The 14,471-nt window shown below is 45.2% G+C and overlaps 1 protein-coding gene across 3 annotated transcripts in view; it reads right to left on the reverse strand.

Annotated features, from left to right (window-relative positions):
• The window catches only part of LOC109900981 (ATPase family AAA domain-containing protein 2B), a 123,362-nt gene that overhangs the window by 12,657 nt on the left and 96,234 nt on the right, over positions 1 to 14,471 (reverse strand). For 2 of the 3 annotated variants that reach the window (XM_020496928.2, XM_020496927.2), the window contains exons 25-26: positions 9,728 to 10,546; positions 8,536 to 8,663 (exon numbers count right to left, since the gene is read on the reverse strand). In XM_020496928.2, coding sequence (XP_020352517.1) covers positions 8,536 to 8,663; positions 9,728 to 10,546 — 947 coding nt within the window. Of the gene's footprint in view, positions 1 to 6,476; positions 7,945 to 8,535; positions 8,664 to 9,727; positions 10,547 to 14,471 lie in introns of those variants that run through there. The other variant, XM_031837521.1, reaches the window with a different exon arrangement.

The raw sequence follows: 14,471 nt of genomic DNA on the forward strand, positions 1-14,471 counted from the left end.
CAGTTAAGAACAAATTCTTATTTACAATGATGGCCTACCCCGTACGACGCTGGGCCAATTGTGTGCCGCCCTATGGGACTCCCAATCCCGGCCGGATGTGATACAGCCTGGATTCGAACCAGGGACTGTAGCGACACCTCTTCACAGATGCAGTGCCTTAGACCGCTGCGGACAATGATGGCATATTTATTGATGGCAAATTTGAATGCACAGACATACCGTGACCAGATCCTGAGGACCACTGTCGTGCCATTCATCCGCCGCCATCACCTCATGTTTCAGCACGATAATGCACAGCCACATGTCGCAAGGATCTGTACACAATTCCTGGAAGCTGAAAATGTAATGTCCCAGTTCTTCCATGGTCTGCATACTCACATACCACCCATTGAGCATTTCTGATCCAGTTGCCGCCAATATCCAGCTACTTCGCACAGACACTGAAGAGTGGGACAAGATTCCACAGGTCACAATCAACAGCCTGATCAACCCTATGTGAAGGAGATGTCACGCTGCATCAGATACTGACTGGTTTTCTGAGCCACACCCCTACTTTCTTTTTCTTCAGTATTCCCAGATGTGCAATCCATAGATTAGGGCCTAATGAATATATTTGAATGGGCTGATTTCCATATATATTTCCAGTAACGTTTTTGAAATTGTTGCATGGTGTGTATATTTTGTTCAGTGTATAAGTTCCCCCTCCTTTTCAACCCGTCTCTCCACATCTAGGCCTCTGCTTCTAATCTTATACCTTTAGTCCTAAAATCCCTTACCTTTCGTCTCTCTAAACCTCTCCCGCCCTCCCCCTCTCTCCCCTTGTTAGTCAGCTGATTTAATCAAGAGTGCTGTGCCTTCTTCCAGTTGCCCAGGCCAATAGTGACAGCGGGGGTAAGTGGTGTGTGTGTGTGTGTGTGTGTGTGTGGTAGGGCTAGCGGACCCCCTGAGGTAGTGAACTCCCAGCACACAAAGGAGCAGTAATCCAGTCTGTTAAAGGGGGCTGTGATACGGACCATTAAAGGCACCTCTCCCCACCACCCTCCTTCCCATCACAGCACATCTTTATCCCCGTCCTCTCGCTCAGCCTCTTCTCCCTCTCTCTACCCTCTTAGGTACAGAGGAGGAGAGAGGGGGAAAGAAAGAGCAAGGGAGAGAACGAAACAAGAGAGGACGGGAAGACAAGGTGTCATAGCCATGGCTTTAAACTCTGTCCTATCAGCTGAAGCACAGCATGCGGCCAGGCAGATGACTACATCAGTGTGCCAACAGTGCGCACACACATTTGACACACACACACACACACACACACACACACGTCTCCCCAAACACACACCTATCCCTGCAGACACACACCTACATTCAATACACACACACAGCCCCGTCTCCACGCACAACTTTGCAGACATGCACACCCAGACCCATCTGTAAACACACTGCCAACTCAATGCGGCTGCGTTCCCTGCATGTTTCAGCCCATTAAAGGCAGCTAACAAGGCCACTGACAGGCTTGTCTGTGATCCTAAGAATATAAGACAACCTGAGAACAGGACACCAGTTATGACCAACATCTCTATCCTGGAACACACACCCTACCAACTCTTCAAAACGCACACACACAGTGCTCCTAGAGCCCAGCCCTTTAAATGTCTGAAATGGAGATCAGGTCACAGCTTATGACGGGGTACAGAAATAGTCCCAGCATGGGGTGCGAATGCTTTGAACTGGAGCGCTGATGACTTACATTTAGGTTAGTGTTACATTGGCATATAAAAATGTCTCACCCTGCAGAGCAGGTGGTTATTAGTGTATAAATGTTAGCGTTACTTTACACCGGCCCTTACTGGTAAAACACATTTCACACTAAACGTGTGATAAGCATTCACCCCACAAAACTTTTAGAATGTTTATGAAAAGGGAAGGAGCAAATACATTATGGCCATGTTGTGATAGCTATATTAAGTGCGATTGACCATCTGGTTTTGCCAGTCTATCGGGTCTTTGTGCATTGCAAGGTCTTTTCGTGGCGCTTAATATGGAGGACTGTGTGCCAGTGTTGATCGCAGCATCAGGAGCCATGCTGAACACTTCTCTTCATTGTGTTGGTGTCAGGAAGGCTGCAGAGGGCTGGTAGAAAACACACAGGTGAGCCTGCCGCTGTAGCCCTGGGATTTAATTCCAATCTCCAGAAAGGAGTGAAATGCCCGGGAGACACTGCCAAGTCACACGGATTGGGAGCGCGAGGACACAGAGTTGCGTAACATCTGGCACATATAAAGTATCACAAGGCTGACACCTCAGAGGGGTCCAGGGGTCTGTATCATGACTAATGTGAATATGATGGAGGAATCAAATTATGCAGCACCCTCACTGGCTACTCCCTAAAGACTCAGACACACGAGGCTAGCATCCTCAGCAGATAAGCACTTCAAGTTAAAGGCCACTGTCAGACCTTCAACATTATGGACTGAAGGGGTGGGATGATGATGATGATGTGATGTAAAGCGGGCCAGGTGACAGTGGTGGTCTGGACATGACCAACAGGTGTCACTAGATACCGAGTGCCAGAGTGCAAATTAAAGGCTATGATGGAAAGATGTGATGGAGACCGGGGCTGGTGGTTGGTCTGGTGATGTGATCTGGACATGATCAACAGGTGTTAAGTTAATTTGGTATGGACGCTAGGCTCATGGTGAGGGGACTTGGCTGTGTCAGGGGGCATGGTATGGGGAATAAAAGATGGTTGATACCTTTGGCAAACTTCATCTACAGACCATCTCTTTAAAAATAGAGAAAAAAAAAGCAAATAAACTTATTTCACAGGTATTTCAAAGAGAAGTACAGAGCAGTAAAACACTTAGTCTCCCGTGCCTCAGACAGAAGTGAAATCTGCTTCTCTCACGCGTGGAAGTTAAATTCTTCCTTTAACTCTAGTACAATATTCACTCCAGTAGTGCTTGGTGAGATTATACTCAACAGCGCAGTGCTTTGGCGGCTGCCTTGCAATGTCGGAGCTTGCTGCTGATTAAGAGAGCGCTGAGAATAGAGCGAGAGGGGGTGACTGACTGCTGGAGTTGATCTCAGTTCCAGCTGTAACAGACTCACAAGTGGTTTGGTCATCAATTAGGCCAAGCCCTGTCTATAGCAGGATATGATTTGATTTGATTTTGGGGGGTGTTAATGTTGGACATTAGACTGTTAAAACACCATCAAATCAGCTCCAAGTGATTAAGATTTTGGAAATCTGTTCCAAAGTATTCCCACGCATAATAGAGAGATGTAAGCAAGGTGTGAAATGATTGTTCTAGTATGTTCTATATCTGTTTGGGCTTCTTGCGGTCAATTAGCAGTCCACAAATGATTTGTAATTATTTTCCAGCCCCCTTAACCACAGCTCAAGAAAAAACTCGTCCCGCAGCTGAATCTAGTTAATGATCCCTGGACTTTAGCTATCTATTATCTGGGATAACTTCGGAAAGTCTATTCTCCTCATGCTTTTCTCTTCCTCTACTCCCATCTCCTTCCTTTTCTCATTTTTCTACATCTCCATTTCCTCCCTATTTTTTCCTCTCCCTCCCCTTTCATTTCCGGTCTTGTGTCAAAAGCAAAACCAAACAAGCCTCAGGCAGTTAGGCCCAATCTGACAGCTCAGACACAAATGAACGCATGTCACAAAATAATGCACTTTAACACAAAAACGCTTGTGCGGATAAAGTGTGTGTGTGTGTGTGTGGGGGGGGCGCGCGACATTTGCGCTAGTCACTTACAGAGAGTAGTTTTGGACGTGTGTGTATATCGGCGCACACGTTTGTTTTCATGATGTGGTGCTGTAACTGGTTGCCGGTGTGGATGGAAGCTTTTTCAAAACGACAGGTCTCTAAACGGAAAGCTATTATCACATGCAAATGGTCGCTCTGTCAAGGACATCAGCGGGAATGAGTACAAATGAAAAGGAAGCATCCCAAAAGTTATTTATTTCTATTGACAATCAAAACGCTTCGCACCGGCCATTAAGCCGTTTTCTTTCCCTAGCAGGCATTCAGAATAGCCGCCTACCTCCCTCTCCGGATGGAACCATGCTGTTATTAGTGTTGGAAATGGGCAGACACAACAAACTGAAAATGGGGCCATTTGTGAACGGACGGCTCTGAAATGGGAAATCTTGACATGCTGTAATAGTCAGGCAACAGGGAAGAGAGAACTCTTCAGTGTAACAGCCAATGAATGCACACTGGGCATTTGCAGCTGCGTAAAACAAATCTAAAGAAAATTGCCCGGCCAAGTCTTGTAGCCCAGCCCGCGTGTTCTTTGGCGAGGTGGATAGAAATGGAATTGATTCCCTGATAGATGATGATTCTGCTGCAATCTAGAGCACTTACAGTGCCTTCAGAAAGTATTCACACCCTTGACTTTTTCCCCAGGGTGCGAATTACAGGGAAGCTCAGCTCCCCCTGAATGAGACATTAACTCCCCTAAATGCAACCTGGTAAAAAAAGAAGAAAATCAAAACATCATATGAAACGATTCCCACCTCCCTCATGGTTTAAACCATTTAATTCACCATTATTTTGGCTGCACAAACAGTCTCCCTGTCCAAGGCACTGTCCACTCAGTAGTGCTCAATTTGGCCTCAGCTGAGCTCCTTTAAAACGCATAGATGCTCATTTTGGCCATTTGTTTGCCATGTGCCGTGGATAAAAAAAATAGCCTTTATTCCAATGCATTAGATGTATCTGTTGATTCATCATGGTTTGCTTTTATCATTCAGCTGTTTAGAGCGCTCATTGCTTTGTTTTTCAGGTGCAGGCAGGTAGCCTATTGGTGTTCTCTGTGTCATACGTGGCCCAGAAGTAGTAGACCAATTATTTAGCCTTATGATTTTCTACCAATATTTGTTGTTTCCTGGATCAGCTGATGATGGTTGCCAATATCACTAGATAACTAGCCTATAGCTACACACCAATGCGCATCCAACATTAAACGACCTATAGGCCTATAGCTGACTCTTTTGGTTAGAAGCATTAGATTTTGCAAAGGCATAGGCTTACAATATTTTGGATTTGTGCGCCTGTGAGAACTGTTTTCACAGAAAAACATAATGAACTGTTATGCAGGCATAGTTACACTTACAGTGCATTTCTCCAAGGCCCAGGAATTGTACAGGGTTTAAGTTCAATGTTCTAATTCAATTGTTAAATGCTTAATACAAATAAGTCATAAATGTAATTATATAAGAAAAGAAAGGTAGTGTTTTATGTCACATGATCTGTGATGACTCATGAATTATGGACAACTCATGAACTAGGGTGTAAAACATGTTTTGATTCAACTTGTGTTTTATATTGAATGTAGGCTACCTGTTCTGCAGGTATTCATGTGTGTAAAATGGTCTCTGCTGAAAGGGTAGGGCTACCGGCAGTGGTGTAGTGGAGGGTAAACGCAACTAAATGCAGTTTACCCACCTTTTCAGAAAAATGTTTACCCAACTATTTGTTTAAAACTACATCACTGGCTACCAGTAGGCCTATTTGAAATTCATGGTAATAGGCCTACACATTGTAGCCTAGTCTAGTAAATTGACTGTGTTACGGTAACCACCCCGTTTTTCCCGGGACAGTTTCAGCCCCATTTTAGGTGTCCCAACTTTTCTGGCAAAAAAAGGTCAATTTGGCAGCAAGACGTATCAATTAACGTAGGCCTAATCAATGGCAATGGCCGAACGTCATTAGGCACACCTTTTGGTGTTCTGTAATGTCGATTCATCAAATGGCGCAAGTGTACACTGTTTTGGATTATTCTGGAGTGGACGAACATGCGCACAGGTAGCCTACTTTTGAAGTGATTTGTTTGACAATCAGATGACAGCGGCATGTGCCAATATTAAATGATAATACATTTTAACGGTTAAATTATGTGTTTATTAGTAGGCTCATACAAAAGATCTGCTCAGTGATATCGCCAATGTGGACTTTAAAACTATTTAATGGCTGCTCTAGGAGAAAACTGAGGACGGATCAACAACATTGTAGTTACGCCAGAATATCAAAGGAAGTCTGATAAAAAACATGTTTGCAACAAGGCACTGAAGTAGTACTGCAGAAAAATGTGGCAAAGCAATTAACTTTTTGTCATGAATACAAAGTGTTATGTTTAGGGCAAATCCAACACAACACATTACGGAGTATCACTCTCCATATTTTCATGTTATGGGTATGCTTGTAATCGTTAAGGACTGGGGAGTTTCTCAGGATAAAAAAATACAAATCCTAGAGGAAAACCTGGTTCAATCTGCTTTCCACAAGACACTGGGAGATGAATTCACCTTTCAGCAGGAAAATAACCTAAAACACAAGGCCAAATCTACATTGGAGTTGCTTACCAAGAAGAAAGGAAATGTTCCTGAGTGGCCGAGTTACAGTTTTGACTTAAATCTGCGGCAAGACCTGAAAATGGTTGTCTAGCGATGATTAACCAACAATGACAGAGCTTGAATACTTTTTTCAAGAATAACTCAAACGATCCAGGTGTGGAAAGCTCTTAGAGACTTACCCATAAAGACTCACAGCTGTAATCACTACCAAAGGTGATTCTAACATGTATTGACTAAGGGGGTTGAATAGTTATCTAATCAAGAATGTGTTTTAAAAAAAATTTAAAACTTTAGCTCAGCATCAACATGCCTGATTCAACCAACCACGTAGAATCAGGTGTGTTGGTGCTGGGCTGCAACACACTATGTAGCTTCCCAGGAGCAGGGTTGAAGAACACTGCTGGAGCCAAACCATTTCCAGAACCTCGGTGTGAGGACTGAACAAACTAGCAGATTTCTTTGCTAATTCCAAATGGGTTTCCAGGTGCCCTGCAATCTAAGTTAAATGTCAGAAGTAATGAGACTTCTCCAATCAATGAATTTGAATTTAAGAGAAGATGAGAGGAGTACCGGAACGTGCCACACCACTCCTCTCCTAATATCAGGCAGAGAGCCAGCCCTACCGACCACTGTGGAGATATCAGCCTTAAACGCACTCTCACCCCGCTCACCGGAAATTCAATTTGTTCCGTCTTTCATCCTGGTGGATGAAAAAAGCAATTATTCACAGTGCACTCTTTTCACAATCTGTTTCTTAAAGATATCTCTTCTTTCTACCGCCTAACAAATAAGCCTCCAGATTAGTGCAGTGCGCGTTCACAGGGAGGGAGCGTTCCCACGGTTCGTGGCGTCAGCCACCCACGACTCGTGGCTCTACGTTTTTAACGGGAGCCGTCGGTCCACCGTGACCAGACCTGTCAATCACTTTGAGAGACACCACCGTCAGGTGAGAGGAGAGGCGGGAACCACGCATCCCTCAATCTCTGCCCCCACCCTGCGGCGATGCTAACAACGGGGAGATAATGATTTGCTAGCAGGGAAGGAGCGCGTGACACAGAAACACTTCCTCTACACCTACGTTGTATCTTCCTGTTCTTAACAGGGCCGTTTGGGTGGTTGGTTGGTAGAGAGAAGAGTCCCTGGGAAAAGAGAGAGGGTTAAGGGAGTGAAGAGAGAGCACAGCTCCAATTTACACCCGGGGTATTAGGTGGAACCTAAGTGTGACCGTGCAAAGTGCCTGGGAATCGTTTCATACATTTATCCTGTCAATCTATTCAGAGACCAACTTGACGGAGCGTAGTGTGGAGAGCAGAGAGCGCAGAGCTAGCGCCTCATGTTTGAGTCATGTCCTGGCTGCATTCTTAAAATGGCTGTATGGAAGGAACAACACCTGTTGATTGACTGAAGACGTGGAGATGCCCTGTCGCCTGCTACTTAAATTGGAACCTTCCTCTCGGATGATAGGGATGTAGAGTGTCTCTCGTTGCGCGCGCACACACCCACACAGTGAGGGCAGACTGGGGTCTCCAACAGAGCACGAGGAGACGATATTAGGCTGGGAAATCAGGAGCATCCATCTGAAAAGGGGGAGAGTGACACCAGCAAACCCAGAGAAGGCATGAAGGGCCTGGGGAGGATTAGGGGCCAGTCCCCTCCCCACATCTACTCTTTCTCCTTCCTTCAATGTCAGTCTACACCGCTCCTTTACTCTGTCCAAACCTTACTTCCCTCAACAGCATTGACTAGGGCCCATTAAATTGACTGGTGATTTTCTCCCATCTGAGAGACAGAATTAGTCTCTAATGTTGAGTGCTCTGGGCTTGGGAGCGACAGAACGAAGGGATGAAAGGAGAAAGGGATGGATTAAAGCAGTGTGCAGGGAAGCCTTGGAGATGAGCGTGTAGTGTGGCTGGGATTAGGAAAGGGACATTGCCAGTTATAATGCAGCTAGGAAATGACTGGAGGGATGACACTGCTTAAAATGGTCTCATTGAAGATAACATGAATGGATGAATGGCGTTTTCACAAGACAGTAAGCTGTGGAAGGGCATTGTGCTTAAAATACAACACACAATCACTATTACCCAACTCATTACTTTCATACTCGGGGATATGTTCAACATTACTTAGAAAATAGAGGTAACACACACACACACACCATCCCTTACCGTGAGTCGATGTTGATCGACCACTAGTGTAGGTGGTGGAGGGGTCTGTGGAGGCTCCTCTGTCCCGTCAGTTGATGCCTTTGACTGCTCTGATTGTCTCATTCTGCACTTCCTCCCCTTGGAGCAGCCTGGAACAGGAAGAGAGAAGAGGTATACGATACAGCCCACCTACAATCTCACCTTTGACCTATATGTTAATCGCCATAATTTATCCAGTTATTAGAACATAATGAACCATAGCATATCCATACACCAAGGCTTGTTTGGATGAAAGCAAAGGCCTGACAATCAAAGATGAGGAGAATAGCTGCCCCTCTACATTCAGAGCCTGTGATCTGTCGGCTTATAGTTTACTGCTACCAGCGTTCGTGGTACTACACTGTCTGTAGGATCCAAAAAAATGCCACAACAGAGGAAGCAGAAATCTCCCCCGGCCACCTCTACTACCCCTGGCCACCCAAATCACCAAGTTGCTCCAGGCTTCCAGCTGGCCCCTGATAATCCACAGCCCTGAGTCGTTAATCACACATACAGGCCTATTGGCTTGTCCCAGAAACCACACACAGGTACTGTAGAGTTGTATTGTATACGTACGCATACACACGCACAAACTCACAGGCCTATCGGCTTGTCCCAGACACTACACACCACTAAATGAACGGCCAAGAAAAAATGTGAGAGAAAAAAAGCCAACCTTGTGAATTTCTTTGCAGTAAAAACTGTTTTGAGGATAAATCTTAAGTGGTTTTGGATAGTCGACAAAGGTAGAAGACCTCAGACTTTTGAGGGTTTCATTGAAATATGCTGTCTGTGTAGACTTAAGGATCGTATTTCATATTTCACATGCCATATGTCCTGGATAATTCACGCCCTGTCGTTTTAAAAGCAAACCTAGTGTAAATCAAATATCTTGGATGACAATCAACAAAATTATGATATTTCGTTTCTTTTACAGTGAATGAAAAGGTAATGCGAGGTTAGGCTGACTGTGTTCAAGTCTGTGTGACGTGTTTCTGTCTGGTGCTCTCGGAGAAAGATCAGAACTTGCCATCTATACTCAGAGTAACTTGCATTATTTAAAAGTCTGAGTTAGACATGCATATATCCAGTCAGTATTCTACCCCAAGACAGCGATGAGTGTGGTGGTGCACTAGGAATAGGTCAAAGTTAACCACAGATAACACCTCAGTACCTTCTCTGTCCTGCTCCTCCTTGCCCATCTCCGCGTCTCCTGTCCTCCCGTCCTGAAGACGGCGTTCCTGAGTTCCTCTGCTTACTGCAGACGCCGACGCTTCACCTTCGACCGCTGTAGGCCACTCTGTTTCAGAGCTCTTGAGGGCCTGGGAATCCAGGCTGTCCATGGACTCATTCCCGTTCACACACTCCCGAGGGACAGGGCGTGCTGTGGCCGGCGTGGGGACTGACGACTGCTGCTCAGTCTTGGACTGGACCTCGTCGTCTTTAGGCTGGACCTTCTCAAAAGCCATGGGCTGGAAACATTCCTCCTTAGGCTTGGCTTGGGGGTTCTCACTTTCGGCTTGGGAACCTTCATCTTTAGATGACCCCTCACCTTTATACTGGATCTCCTGAGCTTTGGGCTCCTTGTTTTTACAATAAGACTCACTTTTAGACTGGGGGTCTTTGTCTGTAGATGTAGATTTGGCTTGGTCTTCTGTAGTTGGTGTCTCGTCCTCCTTGGGCCCTATCCCTGTGTTGCTCACCCCTTGGGTCTCTGTTCTCTGGCCCCTAGGGGCCTCATTGGAGCTCTCCTCCTCCGTGGAGATGCCATATGTGTGAGGGTGTGTGTGGTGTCCGTTGGGCTGAGGGTCCATGGTGTCACAGGAAGACTCTTCGTCCTGAGTCAGACAGGAGTCGCTGGGTACTGCCGTTTCCGGCTTAGGCTCCGCACCTTCATCCTCCTCTTCCTCCGTTCCCTTCTTGTAGTTCTTCTTCTTCCTAATGATGCCCCGCCCCCAAGATGGCCGCCGACGTGCTTTCCTTTTTATGTGAGCTGGAAGCAGAGAAAAAAAAAATGAATTGGTAAGTTCAGTCACATGGAACACAGAACTTATGCTAGTACAACCACACCAGACTTCACTACACGGGTTCTGCTTGCACACACCAGTCTCAGCTACAGGAGGTGCAGGCTTTTGTTCCAGACTTGGTCTAACACACTTAGCGGTCTACATAGAAGACCATGATAAGTTGATGTGACGACACACAGAGACAGAATCCTTACAAATGGGCCTTCATTAAGTGGTAATTCACTGGAGTGACATGAAAGTGGACCAACTAACAACAAGCAATTGAGTTGCCCTGTTAATGCTCCCTGCCAGGTCTTAAATGCTAGGGAGGCATCAGATGTCCACTTCATTGCAGTGGTTTGTGTGTGTGGCCTGTGTTCCACACGGCACAGGAAGGCAAGGTTAGTGGGCCCCATAGAGGGAGGCTGTCTGGGAGTAATTGCTAGGTGGATGAGGCAGGCTACTGAACAGACAGACAGAGAGCGAGACAGACAGAGAGACAGAGAGCTCAAACCTCTAATTGAAAACAATTGAAAGCAGCCACAGATGTGCCCCATATCTCAGTGCCCCATATCTCAGCGCCAAACTGGATTTGCCCACTATTCCCTCTCATGGGGGGGGGGGGGGGGTGTCCTGTTACTATCCAGTTAAAAGGTCTGGCATAATGGGGTTGCCACCCCTCCTTCACTATGGTGCAGAGGTCCTGGTGGAAATTACAGTATTTCTGGTGTGAGATGTTGACTGTATTTCACTCTGTGGTTGTAATCAGAGAGCACTGCCAGAGAGAGAGAGCAGCAAAGAGAGAGGAAGAGATGAGACGAAACAGAAAGGGAAAAAGGAGAGGCGAGCAGGGCTATTGCTGCAGGGACATGACTGATGGTGGTACGAGGGGAGAGCAAAAGTATGCCATCTGAGAAAGTGCAGTAAAAGTGTCACAGGGCGCTGGCAAGAGTGCCTGACGCAGTGAAACTTCAGCAGGGTCAGATTCCACACGCTGTCTTTTTCAAACCGCAGCCACAGGGTGCGTGCCAGGCCAACAGTGTGTGTGCATGGCGATGAGGGTGTGTGTAATGTATCAGCCTCCCTGCCCAGACAAGCGTTTGAACCTGGCCATGAGTGGACTAGGCCTGGGCCTGTCAGTTCAGTCAAAGCCTCCCACATAAACCTGTGGTGAGTCTTTGGTCTCAAAGGCATCAAAAAGGCCTTTAGAGGGGAGATCCTCCAACAGTCACGAGAGACACATGCTAGCTTCCTCACGATTCTGTCTATCCTAATGTTCAGAAGACATTCATCTTCTCAGTCTCTGAACTGTGCCCCATCACTTAACCCTTCACACTCGGACACGTATACTGGTTGAAAATGACAGATTAGGGCACTAATAGGAGCCTGAAATGGAACACAGTGCCTGTACAGTAACATGCTATAAATGACGCCAGTGCTCAGGTTCAGGGCTGTACGGGTTTGGAATGACAGCAATTCTGAACTTGAGCACTGCACGCGACAAGTCGCCGCCCGCATTTTTGAATTGTACCTTTATTTAACTAGGCAAGTCAGTTAAGAACAAACTCTTATTTTCAATAACTGCCTAGGAACAGAATATGTAAATAATGTTTATTTTTAGTAAGTTTGCATTTTTTAAAATCTAAAAACCTGTTTACACTTGGTCATTGTGTAGAGATTGATGAGGATTAAAAATTACATTTTAGAATAAAGCTTTATCTTAACAAAATGGGGAAAAAGTGAAGTGGTCTAAATACTTTGGTCTGATGTGTATGAGGAAGTGAATCCAGATGCAGCACTGGAAGTATTTGTAAAAACTATTCATGCCAATTGTTGACAAGTATGCACCTTTTAAGAAATTAACTGAGAACTTTCATCACCCCTGGGTTGATGAATTAAACAATTGTATGGTTCAAATAAATGATGCAAGAGGTGGCAAAGTAGTGAGGCTGCTCAGCTGATATACTAACTAAACCTAAAAAGAAGAATACATACTACCAAACGATGATAAAAACACAATGGAAAAAGACTTGAGTAGCTTAAATTATATCATGGGCAGAAAACCCAATTCATCTATCATTCATTGAAGTTGTCCCTTATAACAAAACATTTCGATATTGCCAATCACTTCAATGACAATTGCATTAGTAAAGTGGAAAAACTCAGAAGTGAACCATCATTTTTTAAAATAAAATATCTAATAATGTAAGAGAAGGATTACTGTTTTGAATATGTTCAAGTTGATGTGAGAGGTGGGAAAACTATTGCTATCCATCAATAATGATAAGCCACCAGGTAAAGACAACCTTGATGGGAATCTACTGAGAATGCTACAAGACTGTATTGCCACTACCCTATTTGCTACAGTGGGGGAAAAAAGTATTTAGTCAGCCACCAATTGTGCAAGTTCTCCCACTTAAAAAGATGAGGCCTGTAATCATAGGTATACTTCAACTATGACAGACAAAATTAGGAGGAAAAAACCCCAGAAATTCACATTGTAGGATTTGTAATGAATTTATTTGCAAATTATGGTGGAAAATAAGTATTTGGTCAATAACAAAAGTTTATTTTTATTAGATTTATTTTACCTTTATTTAACTAGGCAAGTCAGTTAAGAACAAATTCTTATTTTCAATGACGGCCTAGGAACAGTGGGTTAACTGCCTGTTCAGGGGCAGAACGACAGACTTGCCAGCTCGAGAGTTTTGAACTTGCAACTTTCCGGTTCCTAGTCCAACACTCTAACCACTAGGCTACCCTGCCGCCTCTTATCTCAATACTTTGTTATATACCCTTTGTTGGCAATGACAGAGGTCAAACGTTTTCTGTATGTCGTCACAAGGTTCACACTGTTGCTGGTATTTTGGCCCATTCCTCCATGCAGATCTCCTCTAGAGCAGTGATGTTTTGGGCCTGTTGCTGGGCAACACGGGCTTTCAACTCCCTCCAAAGATTTTCTATGGGGTTGAGATCTGGAGACTGGCTAGGCCATTCCAGGACCTTGAAATGCTTCTTACGAAGCCACTACTTCGTTGCCCGGGCGGTGTGTTTGGGATCATTGTCATGCTGAAAGACCCAGCCACATTTCATCTCCAATGCCCTTGCTGATGGAAGGAGGTTTTCACTCAAAATCTCACGATACATGGCCCCATTCATTCTTTCCTTTACACAGATCAGTCTTCCTGGTCCCTTTTCAGAAAAACAGCCCCAAAGCATGATGTTTCCACCCCCATGCTTCACAGTAGGTATGGTGTTCTTTGGACGCAACACAGCATTCTCTGTCCTCCAAACACGACGAGTTGAGTTTTTACCAAAACGTTATATTTTGGTTTCATCTGACCATATGACAATGACATTCTCCCAATCTTCTTCTGGATCATCCAAATGCTCTCTAGCAAACTTCAGACGGGCCTGAACATGTACTGGCTTAAGCAGGGGGACACGTCTGGCACTGCAGGATTTGAGTCCCTGGCGACGTAGTGGGTTACTGATGGTAGGCTTTGTTACTTTAGTCCCAGCTCTCTGCAGGTCACTCACTAGGTCCCCCCCATGTGGTTCTGGGATTTTTGCGATCATTTTGACCCCACGGGGTGAGATCTTGCGTGGAGCCCCAGATCGAGGGAGATTATCAGTGGTCTTGGATGTCTTCCATTTCCTAATAATTGCTCCCACAGTTGATTTCTTCAAACCAAGCTGCTTACCTATTGCAGATTCAGTCTTCCCAGCCTGGTGCAGGTCTACAATTTTGTTTCTTGTGTCCTTTGAAAGCTCTTTGGTCTTGGCCATAGTGGAGTTTGGAGTGTGACTGTTTTAGGTTGTGGACAGGTGTCTTTTATACTGAGAACAAGTTCAAACAGGTGCCATTAATACAGGTAACGAGTGGAGGACAGAGGAGCCTCTTAAAGAAGA

Source organism: Oncorhynchus kisutch, linkage group LG12, assembly GCF_002021735.2.
Source record: "Oncorhynchus kisutch isolate 150728-3 linkage group LG12, Okis_V2, whole genome shotgun sequence".
Classification (NCBI taxonomy): Eukaryota; Metazoa; Chordata; class Actinopteri; order Salmoniformes; family Salmonidae; genus Oncorhynchus; species Oncorhynchus kisutch.